This window comes from Alosa sapidissima, chromosome 5, assembly GCF_018492685.1.
Source record: "Alosa sapidissima isolate fAloSap1 chromosome 5, fAloSap1.pri, whole genome shotgun sequence".
In the NCBI taxonomy this organism is placed as follows: Eukaryota; Metazoa; Chordata; class Actinopteri; order Clupeiformes; family Clupeidae; genus Alosa; species Alosa sapidissima.
The window spans coordinates 26,112,130-26,129,097 of NC_055961.1; the positions used below are offsets into that span (position 1 = coordinate 26,112,130).

The 16,968-nt window shown below is 41.1% G+C and overlaps 1 protein-coding gene across 6 annotated transcripts in view; it reads right to left on the reverse strand.

Moving 5' to 3' along the window:
- Positions 1-16,968, reverse strand: part of aff4 (AF4/FMR2 family, member 4) — a 30,954-nt gene that overhangs the window by 13,437 nt on the left and 549 nt on the right. Inside the window, exons 1-7 of one of the 6 annotated variants that reach the window (XM_042091198.1) lie at positions 11,146-11,452; positions 5,281-5,407; positions 2,105-2,911; positions 1,795-1,839; positions 641-727; positions 381-417; positions 201-270 (exon numbers count right to left, since the gene is read on the reverse strand). In XM_042091198.1, the coding sequence (XP_041947132.1) occupies positions 201-270; positions 381-417; positions 641-727; positions 1,795-1,839; positions 2,105-2,911; positions 5,281-5,407; positions 11,146-11,162 (1,190 nt within the window). In that variant the 5' untranslated portion in view covers positions 11,163-11,452. Of the gene's footprint in view, positions 1-200; positions 271-380; positions 418-640; positions 728-1,794; positions 1,840-2,104; positions 2,912-5,280; positions 5,408-11,145; positions 11,453-16,968 lie in introns of those variants that run through there. The other 5 variants (XM_042091199.1, XM_042091197.1, XM_042091200.1 and 2 more) reach the window with 5 other exon arrangements.

A 16,968-nucleotide genomic window follows, 5' to 3' on the forward strand; every position in this document is an offset into this window, starting at 1 on the left:
TGTGTTTCACTAATTCACAGATTGGGATAAATGCAGAGACCAAATTTCCCTCATGGGACCAAAAGAGTATATATACACTTATACACACACACACACACACACACACCAGACTGAGCTACAAAATATACCACAAACATTGTTGTGTGGCAATTAAAGTTTCTATTCTATCTATCAGATGTGTCGGGTTGTCGTGCTCTTACTTGGCCTGGTCGCCCTCGCAGGGTTTGGAGCCATGTGTGCTGGAGGAGCTCTTCCCCGTGCTGCACCTCTCTGAAACCCAAAACCGCAAGCGTTAGTGTGGGCTCCTCACACACCATGACTCACCAGCAGCCACTGAAATGTGCTCCAACACACATCTTGAACAGAACATGGGCACTTACTGCTGTGTCCTCCACTGAAACTTGAGTGTTGGGAGTCCTTTAACATGTAAAAGTAAATAAATAGAAAGATACATAAATAAATAAACAAAGAAACAAATAACACATGATATAAAGTAAATAATAATACAAATCATTCTAACAACTGCTATCCCGGTACGTGGTTAACATTACTTCCGCGGGTAAGTATCATCACAAGGCTTATAACACAATTGCAAAACATGTTCACGAAAACTTTCCTAGTAAGGATGACGCAAACTGACCTTTGTAGGGAAGGGAAATTTGGATGGCTCTGTCTTACAGGGAGTATGAATGGCCGTCAGTGGGGGAGGCCAGGACTGAGTCATTTCCTGCAGGGATGTCAAGATGACATGAGGACACAAACACGTACACACCACACACACCACAATTTTCACAAGGTGCTTGCCACAGAGTTGACCACTTCCTACAGACCACCTGGCTGTGGTGGTTCGAAAGCCATTCCCCAAATATCCCAGTCTTGCCGAATGACCATAATTTGCCTCCCAGTTGTTTTATACACTTGTATATAATATTATAATATAATATATATATATATATATATATATATAAAATCACACACACACTTACTAACATACCAACTGCCTTTATATTGTGTCATGATACACACCTGGGCACCTATGCCAATGTGTTTTTCCTTTTTTTAAAAGCACACAGTTATGAGCAAGACATAAGTAATAGCCTAGTTATGAATGACAGTTATGTCCTGATTGACTTATTATGGTAAAGGCCTTGTCAGTGGGAAAGAATGACAAATGTTTTTTTTTTTTTAACACTTTAGTCTCAAAATGGAAATCATGATGTAATTCCCCCCCCCCTCAATGTGAGAATTACTATCCATCCAAGGCCTTGACGATGCAAATGGCATCAGCATCAGAGCGTGAAACTGAAATACACATATCACTCTATGGTCATATCTGGTCACAACAGGACCCAAAATTCACCACTCATTCAGTTTTGCTTGCAGAGTCATTTTTGCACCGGCCTACAACACTGAGACGTTCACAACTAACTACTGAGATGATTTGCATCTCCTGTGCCTCTGGGAGCGACTGTGCTATGCAACTGCCTACTAAAACAGTGGTTTGCATCAGCTACTTTGTTTTGGTGTGTGGGGACACTGAATAAGAGATGCATACATCTGCATGGAGGCCCGCAGCAATGCACGGTTTAGTCTTCAGGCAAGCTATGGTCAAAAGGCTAAAAACTTGATGCTGTGGTGAAACTGGTTCTCTCAGAATATATTTTGACTTCCGAATAGGCTTTTATTACCAAAAGTGGCACCAATGCTAGGTCAGTCAGATAATTGTATATTTATTATAAATGGCCTCCATAAATCACTTTGTGAGTAAACAGTAATTAATGGCACCATCCTTACCTTTAAGATCTCATCAACACAGCTTGAATCACCGGTCATGGAGCCCTACAACATTAAATACCCAATTAAGTAGGCTATTATTTATAAATTCATCTTCATGGCAATACTTGTAGTACTACTAGAGAATCAATACAACTATTGCAAGGGACTGCAGAAGAAAACTAGTCTGAATGGGAAAATCTGGCACATTTACATGACTGACTTACATGAGCATGATGATGAACACGTGTTGTCCCTTAATTATAAAATAAACCCACGGGTACTAGTTATTAGTGTCTGTATCTGGGTGTTGTAAGACAATAAGGTGTACCTCTACCGGTTGCGTGGGGATCTTGAGCTTGGCGAGCGAGGCCTTGCCGTTGGACTTCATCTCGCCGGCGCTGCTGCTGTGCGACTGTCCGCCATACGTTTCAGTGGAGCCCTTGGGCTCAGCAGTCTCCTGCCCGTCCATGGGCCGCACGTACGCCGTGGGCTTCTGCAACATGGAGCTGGGCTTGGTCATCAGCGAGGGCGGGAAAGCCTGGCTGGAGTGCTGGCCTGTGGCGAAGGTCGAGGTGTGGACGCGCGACGGCGAGTCCCAGCTGGGCTCGCGCTCCCGCTCCCTCGGCGACTTGCGGTAGCGGTCCTTGCCGTGGTGCTCGGAGCCACCCATGGAGCGCGAGTGGCCCGACGAGCCCATGGACGAGCCCTTAGCCGGGCTGGACGTGTGTCCCTTGGACTGGTCCGAGTTGCTGTGCTTGCTGGACTTCTTGCCGCTGCTGCTGCCGCTATAGTCCTTCTCGTGTCTCTGGCTGCTGCTGCTGCTGCCGCTACTACTGCCGCTGCCTCCGGCCCCGCGCTGGCTGCCCTGGAGCCCGGAGCGCTTCTGCATCTGGGAGGAGGAGGACGAGGACGAGGCAACAGGAGTCCATTTGCTGCTCTGGCCGCCTCCTCCTCCACTGCTACCTCCTCTTTCTCTCTGTTCGCTGTACTGTCCTGACTTCTCCTCGGAAGAGGAAGAACCTGATCCTTTGCTCATGAGTTTAGATATGGGGGTTTCACCGATCGTTTCTTTCATCTCGTCGTAATTTCCTAGCATGCTCTGGATACGGCTGGATAGTTTGTCTTCTTTGCTAGACTGCGGGGAGAGACAGGGAGAAACGACGAGAAAAGGGGAGGCCGTAAGCAACATTTATCCTCATCAGGTTTCCTTTCTCCAAATCATCAAACTTAGGACTCTACAGAACATATGAGTTTTCTTGCTAGTACTAGGCCTAAATGTACTGTATATGCCGTTAATCACACTACTAAGGAAGAGCTCTTAAACACGTGCCAAACAGACAATACTTGTGAGGCAACAGAGGTAGTGCATCGGTAGATAGAAGTCGTCATTACAAGAGAGCCTGTCCGTTGACCTCAAACAGACAGTGGCGCAACCAGAGAGAAAAAAAAAAGTGGCTTCAAAACAACTACCTCTAGGAGCCTCACAGAAAATAGAACAACCATTTTCCGACAGACACCCTATCTTTAAACTCAAAGTCAAAAGCTTCTGAGCTGTGTTAATGTCCATTTTGAACAGTGCTATGTGCAATACAGAGCTACGCTTCAGTAAATAAATAAATATATATTTATTTATCTATCTGTCTATCTGGGACACCAAGTGCACATGCTCCACTGTTGTTATGCAACAGGCTGACTGAGGACAGGTCGGAGCATCGTCATAAAATGACACTGGTGCTCAGAGGAGCCGACACGGCGATGTGTTGGCTGATATTTAATCTGCTCTAGATTATCGAGCCTGGTTTCTTGGTCACATCAGGCAAATGTGGCCAGAGCTTGTGTAAGAGTCTGTCAAAACCATGGGGGAAGAGTTTGGACAAAAAGCATCCCTGCTCTTCCGTGTTAACTAACACAACGTAGAGAGAGGGCATGTTTTCCCATAATGCTCAGAGCTTTGGCCGGTGGCAGTAGCGGCCTAAGGTTTGTTGTGTAAACTCAGAGCACACATCTCAGAAAAGAAAAGGGGGGAGGGGAAGAGAGTGAGAGAGAGCGAGAGAGAGAGAGAGAGAGAGAGAGAGAGAGAGAGAGAGAGAGAGAAACACACACACACACACACACACACACACACACACTACTGCTCGTGCCCTCTGATGCTTCCGTCCTCATTTCTCCACTTGTCACATCCTATTGGTGCTCACGCAATGATGGCTGCCTTCCACTGAAATGTACTTATCAACCCACCCCACCCCTTATGTGCTAAGCTGTTTAGTTGCAAAGATTACCCAGCGCAGACAGCAATCCTATTAGTCATCATAGTGACTAGTCTCTCAGTCTTGTTAGTCGCCGTGGTGCGCCAAGTGAACGTGCATCACTGAGACAGACCAAAGATAAATTCAGAAAGCATTCTCTTTTTCAGTCTTCTCTTTTACAGTCATACTCTGATGTAACAAGTTCACAGCGCTCATTTACACACGGTAGACAAAAATGTCGGTCTACACATTATGCAGGCCAAAGACGGACGATGACTACTTAATGTAAAAAAATAAATAAAATAAAAACAGTACATTGTTTGCCCACAAAAGCTGCTGTTGCTGGATATTTGTGTCTTGCTAAGACTTAGCCATCACAACAGTCCAGCTCAGTTCCATTACTGTGGGGTGCACGTACATTAAAACAGGCAGGTGAGGACATGCCCTTCTAGAGGTTTCCTTAACTTCATAAAATGCAGCTGTCGATTAGAAAATCTTCAGAATATCCATTTCAGATTTTTCAACATCAAATGCACCGGTGTCTAGTTCAAGTAGCCTACTAAAAGACACTGCACACAGCAGGTTTACAGTGTGCAGACTCACTCCCCCAGTCTCTTCCAAGCATGACCTGACCAAATGACCTTCAGATCCTTAAGGGTCAACCTAGGAACTGCTACTCCTCTTTGAGATGATCAATAATTCATTTCCATGGGTGGTCACATCACATACCGTAGCTGACTGGCCTACACTGGGGAAAAGGGGAGTACACAATCCGGGAAGAGAAACGACCGAATACACAGTAAAGGAGGACTAGTGAGAACTAGTCAACACCCCCACTGACCCCGCTATGAGGCAAGTTGAACACTTGCTGCTTCAGGGTCTGGCTAAGGCATCTTGCAGCCAGGCCAGGGAGAACCTGCAAGGCTGCACTTACCTCAGACTTAAATCACTTCCAAAACAAAGCACAAAAACAAACACACACACACACACACACAGAGACTCATACACGCACACAAACACACATACAGATACAAGAACACGCGCTCACATATACATGCACACACACAGACAATCATGCATACACAACAACAATGTCAGCTAGATTTATATAAAAAATAAAAGAAAGAAAGAAAGAAAAAAAAACAGGTCATTCAGGTTCTGGCCATTTCATACAGAATGGATTCCCTGTGACAACCCAAAACAAAATAAAGAAATGAAGAATAAAGAAAAACAACAAGGAAGAAGAAAACAAACTTACAACTTTATAAGGCTCGGGAAAGAGAGGGGAGTTAGCTGGGAAGGCCTCTCCTCCTTGCTGGATCTCTTGATTTCTCCTTTCTCTTTCTTTCATTCGGAGCACATTCCGGTCTTCACGGTTCATGTTGCTAACAACAGAGACACAGTCACTAAGCGTGGAGGAGAGAAAATTGCAACTTCCAAAGCTTTTTGGACTCTATGATGGCAAAGTATATAAGAGTATAAAAGCAAGACAAAGTACAACAGCATCAGTTCAAAAACTCACTGTTAAGCTGAAAATGAATTTAGCGTAACAGCAGCTAATCAAAGACGGTCATATTTGAAAAGGGATATATCCATGGGGATCGAAGACCTCCACAACAACTTGTAACAGAACATAATTCCCCCCAAAAACAGAAACCACATCTAAACATCTGGTGAATGCCCTATTTATTTCAGACTACTCTACTACCTATCTAACCACTCCAGTGGGAATCTAGTCAGTGCGACAGCAGCAGCAAGGCAAATGCCACAGACGACCAATCACATGAGATTAAAAATGACAGTCATCTTTTTCACCCTCAAATAGATTACTGGGGCAGGGTATTTCGGCATTATTAAATTACAATGTAACAGTCCCTGGAGGACGAAAACACAAACTCTACAAAGCTCAACTTGACGGCCGGTGGCTGATAAAATGCCCTACAAAATTTTCCCCAACACCCTAAGCAGACAAAAAGTAAGGTATGTGTAAAAAGTAGATTTAAGAGTGTCACAAAAAGGGAATGAATTCCATGTTTTTTAACAGACACTGAACTCTTGTGTTAACCCAGGGCACTCTTATGTAAGGCCCACAGTGTCCCTTACAATCTTAACATAAGCATTTCAGAAGTGATGAAATTCCTGTTTACTCTACGTCAAACCCTGGTCATGCATTCCATATTTACACACTGAGAAAATAAAGGTGTTGAACAATCACAGATGGCTCAACTAGATATCAAATCACTACAAAAGTACTGGGGTTTTTTTTTGGCTTCATTGCCTACCTCTCCATACCCGTGAAGGACAGTAAAAGGCAACTACAGCAAGCCAACATAGAGGGATCCCAAAACTATCCTAACACACATTCTTGTACGCGCACAAATGCTAAAACAAACAGACATAGTCAAATAAGATAACAACAATAAGAAAATCTAGTCTCTCAACAGGAAGCTACATGCGACACACAGACCAAGCAACCAAAGGCAGGAGGACCTGAATGTTATCTTTGAACAGGGTGAGAAAAGGACCGAAGATGGTCAAGTGGTCAATTTAAAACGTATTGCAAGAACATTTCTAAAAATGGTAATAAAGAAACAGACTTTACAGATGTGATGTGATATTTTTAAAAGCTAGTGCAATGATTGCACTGCCACAACATTGCACATTGTGTGGTACACTAAAATAAGTCCTGTTTTACCAACGTCAGCAATTTTTGTTTTTGTTTGAATAAATAAACAAACAAATAAACAACACATATCCATGATATACTCTTTCCCTAAATACCCTAGCTTTAAGCACATCTTAACCTTTTTGGCACAAGCAGAGCATAGCAGGGGCATAAATAATAGGACCAGGGCCTCAGTGTATACAAACCAGCGGAATGCTGCTTGGCAAAACAGAGCTTAATTTAGAGCGAAGAGGACACGGTTCCTGATTTTGAGGAAACCCTTTGGGCTCTATTCTGTCTGAACTGCCCCTTGGAAGAGCGGAACAGCACATAAACAAGGATCAATAAATCATTTTAATGCAAAAAGGCTATGATCACAAAATAAATCTAAAAAAAACAATATTTTTTTATTACTCTATCCAAAAACTAGTTTGAAAAAATAACTACCACATGGTGTTTTATTCTAGTTTGGGAAATACTGTGTTTTTACATAGTTAAAGTGGAAGTCCAGCGAAAATTGACCCCAGGGTCAATTTCTGCATTAAAACATATCAAATAAGCCGTGGAGACAGTATTTTTCGTCGTATTTTTCGTTGGTATACGCTATAGTCTCCTCCAACCCAGTATTGCAAGGATTTGTTGTACCGTCACGTTTGGTTAATCTATTATTCATGCTGGGGTTGGAGGAGTTGATAGGGGGACAGTTGGTAAGTGTTCTTAACAGTCTTCTGTAATAAACTCCAGGTTCACTAATTATGTTGTTGGTGCTTCGTTTGATGTGTAGGGACCCTGAGCAAGCTACTGACAAGGTTTGGTGCTGTTTTGAACAATATTACTGGTTAAAAAATGCTATTTTTCGTTCATGACCCTTAGCTAATCCACTTTTTGTGATTTAGGGCTATAGCGTATACCAGAGCTCTGTAGTGGTTGATCAACAAAAAATACTGTCTCCATGGTTTATTTGATGTGTTTTAATGCAGAAAAAGACCATTGGGCCAATTTTCGCTGGAGTTACACTTTAATATGAGTCTTAATCTACTTTAAGGTCAAAGACATTTAGTGTTATGACAACTTGTCAGAATGCCTAGATGCTCTACTTGAGAAATGATGCATGGCAGTAGCACTGCATTGTAAATAATCTTTTGTGTGTGTGTGTGTGTGTAACATAAACATAGTGTGGTGCCTGAATGTCGCTACTCAAGACTGGGTAAGGCCACATATTTAGCTTCAACCAGTTAGCATCACAGGTAAATAGGGTTCAGTGTTTCCCATACATTGACTAATCTGTGGCGGGGCGCCACGAAATAAAAATCAGCCGCCACACATAAATATTCTATGTTTAATTTAATTTAAATTAAATATAAGATCAAATCCTTGCATTGCCATTGAGCTGCGCTTTTTACGCACGCAGCCTTTCCTTGCCCCGCCCCGCTCTCTCTCTAGCCCGCTGCCCCTCCTCTGCATGTGCATTTAACAAAATATTCACGATTGTTGAAGGATTTTTGTTGGCACATAGAAGCATTGCATAGAAGACATGGCTAAATTGCTATTAAATCCGCTTAGCATCGTGACCATGCTGCGCAAATTTGTTCAAAACTGCTGCATTGAAGTTAACTCTGCTAAGGTCTCATCACAACATAGTAGGCTACATTGAAGAGACTAAACTAAGTTAAGTTATGCAATCAAGCAGTATCTCAAAGCTAACGTTAGAATACTGTTTGGATTGAATTTAGCATGCTTAGCTTACTTACAGCTGCTTGTCAGCTGCTTCGTTGAAGGGCTCATTTTATTGACTCCGACACTGAATGTTTGCAAAATCCCGATGTAAATGGAAAAGTGTTTTCTAAAATTCAAAAATGCTTGTCCCAAGGAGAAGTGCGAACCTTTATTTTAACTATGTAGAAAACGTTATGAATTCCATCCACACATCAGCAGCCTTTAAACTGTGTTACAATTGCAATTTGCAAGGGTTCCCTCATGAACGTCTTAAAGTGACAGGCACTCAATTAGACACAGGGGCCAGGGGCTTTTCCCGCATACACCTCCTGGGAATGTATGAGTCTTCAATGTGTAATTTCGAGTGTTTTTCCCCCATAAGTAAATTTAAATACTCGATAATGTCAATTTGCACATCGTTAAAACAACAATCACGATATTATCGCAGACGATATATATCGCCCACCCCTAGTCTGTAGTTTCATTGCTTCTAGGCATAATTCCAATGGCTTGTCATAACTTCAGTGTTTTCCATACATTGGCTAATCTGTGTCGGCCCGCCATAAGATCAACACTGACCGCCACACAATAATTTTCTATGTTGTAGCCTACTATTTAATCCTTTAATTGAGTTGCACTTTCCATGCATAAAGCCTTTCCTTGCCCCGCCCAGCTCTCTCTCGTAACAGACCCGCCACCCCTCCTCTGCATGCACATTTAACAAAACATTAGCAATTGTTCAAGGATTGTTGTTGGCACATAGAAGCATTGCATTGAAAACGATAAACAAAATTGCTAATAAATCCACTTAGCATTATCATTCTGTGCAAATTTGTTAAAAACTGCTGCATTCAAGTTAACTCTGCTGAGGTCTTATCACAACATAGTAAATTGTGGAGACCAAACTAAGCTAAGTTATGCAAGCAAACCGTATCTCTTAAGCTAACGTTAGAATACCGTTTGGATGTCTATCTTAGCAAGCTTAGTTACATCTGCTTGTCGAATAGGCATGCAGGGCTACTATTCATTTTATTGACCGACACTGAATGTTTGCAAAACCCCAATGTAACTGGATTTTCCAAGACTCAAAAGGGCTTGTCCCAATGAGAAGTACGAACCTTTACTTTAACTAATTACATAGAAAACATTATGAATTGCATCCACACATATCAGTAGCCCATAACTGTAAGACTGTTAAAACTGCAAGCCTTCCTCCCACACAAACGTCTTAAAGTGAGAGGCACTCAATTAGACCTAATGAGTGGAGTGCAGGCACATATACAAAATTTAAACAGGTGCTGGGAGCTTTGATACCTGACGAAGACCTCTGGTCGAAACGTTGTTAATAAACCACTCTGGGAACTTATAGAACAGTGTGCGGATCTTTTTATTACTCAATTAGACCTACACACCACCAGTACAATGTATTGACATCAAAGATACATAATAGTTTAGCTCACAGGCGGGACGTGGCCTATGCTATTAAGCTTTAATTTTCAATTAATTGTAAATAATAATAATACCCCCCCCCCCCCCCCCCCACCGCCAAGAGCTCGTGATATTGCTTTAAAGTAGGCTACTTGGCAATGGCATGGCCTCATGCGAGCCGTCAAACACGGCCCACCAGCCTATGTGGTGCACCCCTCTGGTTTAAGCTTATTCCTTGAAGTGTTTATGTTAGCTAAGCATAATGTGGTGCTTTCAGAGCAAGCTGTTACAGATGGTGCCTGACGTGCAGTAATGCCTCGTTTTTAAAAAGAAAAAAAAAATGCCATCGTAATGAGCCACCGAAATCCTCGATGTCGTTACTACCATTTGCCTCGGCACCGGTTACATATAAGAACCGGGTTACGGTGCCCAACCTTACAGGTGAACTGAGCTGACTTGATGGTGACCGGCAGAAAAACTGACACTGACCAACAACAAACTTGTCCAACATGCTCTTTTACTTGCTCCGAGCCAACTAGCCATCGCTGAACCCTGGTTTTACGGACTTCATAGAAGCTGTGAACTTTTGATTAGTCTAACTACTGTAGATTGGTGAGGGGATTTCTCTGCTGTGCAGATGGTTCAATAAGCCTGTAAGCACATTTCATAATTAGCTGACAAATGAATGATTCTGGCTCACAACATCTTAAATATTCCCTTTCCTTTGTATCCGAGAGAAAATTTATAAGTCTCCAGGTGTTTCAAAGAGGCCTGTTCATTTAGTTCTTCGACTTCCACTGTGTCCACTGTTGATGTGGACTACTGTTATTTTATGGGGGGTTTTCGTCGACAGTCCTATAAATCTTTTACATTTATTTTAAAGTGACACATGACAACGACCAAGATTTTTTTTATGTAGGCTAATGGAGAACAGAAGAATAGAACTTTGACATTCTATGCAAACATGCCAACTTAAAATATCTCACTAAAACACTGACCATGTGTAGCTCACGCACACTTGTTTCTGTCTGGAAATTAATGGCTCATGGATAGATGTCCATTCATGTAGGTTAGAAGAAACATACCCAATATGGGCCACTTCATTTAGCTTTGTATGCAAACCCTCTCATATTACACAGATCAGCACATAAACTCAGGTTAAGTGTATTTCACATATGACAGATCGTTCTGACAAGGCACATTGCTGACAAATCCTGGTTGTGGTAACTAAGGGGTAACAAACTAAAAACTGTAGTAGACACAGGAAACATGGCTGAGTGCTGAGAGTTGAGCAAGAGATCTGCAGTTGCTTACCCCATCTGAGCGGCCATGGCCAAGGGCTGTAAACCATCGGAAAGGAGTATGAGTCAAACTCCGGCAGAGTTTGATGACCCTAACAGTATGGTGTTCTGCTAAAAAATCATTCCCCTAATCCCTTCTCCCTTAACGGAGGGCTTTCATTTTGAGTCACGATTTGAGTCCCGTGGCAGCTTACATCTGAGGCGGCGACACAAAACTTCCTTGGTGTGCTGATAAATCTCACTTTGAGAAGGGTGGTTACGGATAGCTCGCGGAAGACACCACTCTCAACTAGCCGCGGGGGTGCCGGGGCAAGTGACAATGAAGCCTATGGGAGACTTTTGTGAAAGACCAGGGAAAGTGCTCTTAAATAGGCTTATGTGTACATTCTGGTGTGCATGGATTAAGTAGAAGTGAGACTTCATTGTGAGCACTTCAAATAAAATACTAATCCAATAATTTAAGTAACTGACAGATAATTATAGTGTGTTCATCTCTCGCATGCCTTGTACTCTGAAGTCAATCAACACTTTGAGTCCTTTTGATACCTATAGGTAAAACATCTGAAATAAAGTCAAACAGATGGGGAAACTGACTGTACAACTTTAAGAACTTTTCTAAAAGACTAGGCTACACAAACTTTGCCTGAGGCAGACAATCATCTGCTACCTACCTCCTTCCTTGATATGGATCAGTCCCGCTGCGCCATATAAGGAGATGTTATTCTATGCAAGTGAGCCTCACCTCCTAGTGATCTCATCATACTGAGGAATGCCAAGCCAATCAGAGACTCTGTTCCAGTAAACATTCTCCCTCCCCCACAGAGGGCTAGAACACTGTAGTGAGTTCTTTAAAGTACTAGTCTACTACTGCCTCATCTCTCTCTCTCTGTCAGGACTCACACTCAAGTTTATTTCCTTTATGACATGAGAAGAAATACAAAACTCATTGAAAACCCATGGCTATGACAGGGACAACATGTTGACAGGGACAATAGTTGCTATACTTGCCAAAATAAGAGAGCCATTTTGAACCAAACGTAGAGTGCATTCTTTAACAGAACGGGAAGAGCTGCTTCAGTAGGCACAGCTCAAGCTCATTTACATGATCACTGATCTGTGCAGAGGCCACAGATATGTTGACTTTTAAACTCATCACCCAGGCCTACACCCAGAGCCACACACACACACAACCGGTCAGGTGGCCATTAAATTGACTCACACCACACTCATCGCTACTGCTCAAAAATGACATTTTATTATATTTAACCTATGATTTAGTCAAACAGGACTTGACTACAGGCATAGGGAATGATTGCGGATGGAGGCAATAAACCAAACATTACAGGGATCAGAGGTCACTGTGGTGAGCCTTCGGGCAGGGCTGTCCGCTGCCTTTCATGTGTGTACTTTGAGCCACTTAGGCTGGTGATCTTTGGCGTGTGCAAAATCTGGACGTTCTGTCGACTCAGGTATGGTAATTTCCACTGATGTTTTAGACTACATACACTGCCTAGTTGGCTGATGATGATTACGATCATAAAATAGGGCAAATACATTTCTGAGGGAATATACACCACGTCATAGTAGCACCACCACACTATTGATGACATTGATACCCATGTACAGCTATATCAGTCATCAGTAATAATGCAAACCTGCTCAAGTCTGTCCCCTTAAGGATCTTGAGAGATTTGTGATTGTTGTGGATAAAAGTGACAATTCTCGGTAGGAATTCTCAAAAAATGCTTGATCACCCTCAAGCACATTGGTCTTTCTTAATTTAACTTATATAGTGTATTTAGTTTTGTTAGTTTTCTTATCTGTCTTATCTTCTACTGTCTTATTGTACAGTGGAGTTTAGTTATATGTTTATACTTACACTTATGTTTACCACTTCTGCTGTAAGTGCATGTTGTGTGTTATGTCTGTATGCTACCGAGACCCTTGAATTTCCCCTTGAGGATCAATAAAGTATCTATCTATCTATCTATCTATCTATCTATCTATCTATCTATCTATCTATCTCTAAAAATCCATGAAGTTGATTTGATTTTGAGTTGCATAAAACTGCAGATAAAGCAGAAATTCCATTTCTTTGTTTGTTTCTTCTTCAACAGAAATGGAAAAACAAAATTGACCTACATCATGTTACTCAGTTATTAGTCATCTACCAGCACATATAATTCTGCCTGTGTCTTTATCTAAAGGGTCGGTAAAACACTTTGGAAATGTATGGCTTATTGTGTATAATAAAAACTAAAAATTATAATAAAATTATTTTGCTTTTGGTCAATCAAACAAATGAGGATGTACAATATATTTAGCATATCCCTGCAATATACTTGCCTATCATTACGCTATACCTTCACAAAGCAGGACACGCTGTTAAAACAAATGCCCACTCTCTTAAGGGCAAAGTAAATCCCTTTACTCTATGGGTTATAGTCATGGTCCATGGTAGGGGTGAACAATTCTGTTACAAATAATCATTCTTGATGCAAGCAGTTTTTGAAAAAGCTTATCAATGCCACAATATCTAGCGCATTGTGCAGATGCTTTTTTGTACGGAGCTTCCCAATGGTCATGGTGAGAATGTACATTTTTGAAGTTAAAGTTACTTTTAAATTCCCTAAAAATAGGTTTTGCTATCCTTCGCCATACATGTTGTGCTCCCTCACAAAGTTTTATGTGGGAATGCAACAGGCCTACTATTGCTTGGAAATGCAATAGGCCTACTTTTGCTTGGGAATGCAAAACGTATGAGAGGAAACACAAAACTGTTGTAATGGAATGTAAAAGTTGTTCCCATTTAAAAAAAATAAATAAAAAAAAAAAAAAAAAAAAAACTCACCATGTCCCTTCAGGGCTTATGCAAAATTATTTCTGACCTCTAGAAGGGCTCTGTATGTAGCAAAACAATTTGTACAAATAACTTTCAGGGTTCCCACTCTCTCAAGTCAAATGTAAAATCCCATGACTTTCCCTGACAAAAAAAACAGAATTTCCATGACTTACTAATGAATAGTACAATATACTGACCAATGATTTCAGAGGAGCCACGTAGCGTTCAAGAATCCTTTACTTTTTTAGATCGGGAGATGAATAAATGGGCATTGAAAACACCAAGTTGGGCTACTCAAGCAAGCAGTAAAGCTAATAACCAGATATACACCAATTCTGTATGGAAATATATTGTATTCAAGTATTTTGGCAAGTAAATTTTAAACTGCTACAACAAAATTCCCTGACATTCAATGACCCCCCCCCCCCTAAAAATTCCCTGACTTTCCATGTCTGGAATAGACTTCCATGACCCGTGGGAACCCTGAATTTCATATTTAATCAGCAGCTAAATATTGTTAAAATGTTGAATGAGGTCTCTGGCAATTTACTCCCCAAGTGCATGCATCACACAAACAAATATGTGTGGGTTACCCATTTCACACCATGGCCGAGCCAAAAAAAAAGAGTCGAAATACAACAACATAGGCCAAGTCAGCCTAGAGGATTAGAAAGTTTGCCTGGAGACCAGACAATTGGAAACAAAATTGATTGAAGCTTGACATTACGTTAAGAGAGTGACTACACTCTAGAGCAAGTGTACACCTGTACCCTATTACTCATATCACCCAGCCTATACAGCCAGTCAACTACTTCATTGCTCAACTTCTGATGCCAACATGGTACAAGGAAAATCCACAATAGGCTTTGGCTCAAAATTCCAATCATGTATAAGGAGCACATTTTATTTAGAGAAGAGAACAACGTTATTATTGTTACAGCAATATCCCAAAATATTCTAAATCTGTTTTGTACAAACCGATAGCCTACTCAACAACTATGCAGGCCTAACATTGGCACTGTACCCATTTACTAGACCCAGCACTATGGTTATAGTTGACCCAAAATCACAAACTGGTTACTTTAATTTTGTCTGATCATATGTATTCACCTATCAATGCCATGATGTATTAGCCTACACAGTCATTACTAAGCCTTTGATAAAACACATGAACACTCTAATGGCTTAATTATTTTTTGGTGCACTTTTTCACTGAGCGTTTTTCACAGATTTAGGCCTAGCAGCTATTAATCAGCTTAGTGTAAGTAAATAGGCTTATATTTGTGGCAGAAGTCAACCAAAGGTCCTCCTTAAAAAATAAAAATCACCAAAGGTTACACTTCCCAAACTCCTACACCTTTGTCACCACAACTTGCATTTTCAAGATATGCCACAATATTTTACAGCTAAGTCCCTTAGCCTTTGAGAAACAACCAAGCATCTCTATATGTAGGATAATCTAACTTTTAAGTACCCAGCAGCATTCATAAAAAAGAAAGGGGGACAACCATCACTGGTATGATAATGAAATATAAATATTTTGATTCTATAGCACCACATTGCCAGCTCCACCCAACCTCCAAGTTGTATGTACAGTGACTGTGAAACTGAATTTCCATCAGTGGACAATAAATTAACTAACTAACTAACTCATGCATTCTTACATCATGGGTTCACTATAATAACAAATAAGTAATAGATAAGAAATAAGTATGTGGAACACGGTAAAGCTTGCCTTAGATTTGCTGTGGTTAAGGGTTATGACAGAGTCTGGTCTCAGAAGTAGATGCAGACTAAAAAAAATGTTAGTACAAGCTCTGAAACTATTTTTTTTTACTGGCTTTGCAAGCACGTTGAAGAGCAAATGTTGTTGAGAGTGCACTTCAGTGGCATAACCAAATGCACAGAATGCAATGACATACGCATATACACTTCTGCCTTTGATTAAATTCTTCTGGGCAAAAGTAGGCCTGTATAGTGTTACCATTACAGCTAAGAACTTCCTGGTTTTTCGCCATTTTGGAAACACAACGGGCATCCTCAATGTCAATGACTGAAAATGTTGAAACAGCCCAAACTTCGTAAACACTTCAAACTGCAATCTCCGTGGTATCAACCATTCCAAGTTATTTGTAAAAGTATTGATCAGTCATCCTATTTCCGCATGGCGTGACACCAGCGCGTTTATGTTTTTGTTGCCAGTGTTTTCTTTCTTGCAACAACATTAACTGAATTGTATAAAGTTACTCACGAAAATAAACATTACATGTGCTAGTATTTATTGAAGTAGGCAGCCCATATGTACAGGTAACTTGCCAAGACAACTTACTCTGTTTGCAAGGTACAAGTGATCGTTAGCTACTCGTAGATGGAATAGGATTAGATACAAACAAAACAGTAGAAGCTAGATAGGTTACAAACACAGTTACTCCGATCGTTTGCCATTTATTGTATTTTTGGACAACGCTACAAACCACAACATCTTTTGGATTGCAACCACTTATATGGACAACCCAGCACATATACAAAAAAAACGTACGTAAGCTACCTATCTGATGTGCACTGCGTTAGTTGCACATCTATGTAACTAGCTAGCCAGCCAGTGTTCAGTTAGTTCACTCTGATGACAATTTACACGAACAACAGTAGCTAAGTTAATAAGGTTGTGCTAAACGAATTGCTTGTCCAAATAACCTCAAATAGTCAAAAAGACCTTCGCGTCAAACACCAAATCATGACAACTAATCTGTAACACACACATACACAATGCATTTTCTGGTCGTCGTGCCAGCTAGCTAGTTAAGCTAACCTGTAACAAACAGTTGTGGTGGCCACTAACGGGGTATTGCCATTTGCCGTAATAGCCTATAATCTGAAGCACCCTTTCAAGAACCTAAGAACTGTAGCATAACCATATTCCAAATACAGGACAAGACTACTGAGAACACAAATGGACATGTTAGTTAAGTTGGTTATCAATTCCTTGTAAATAAT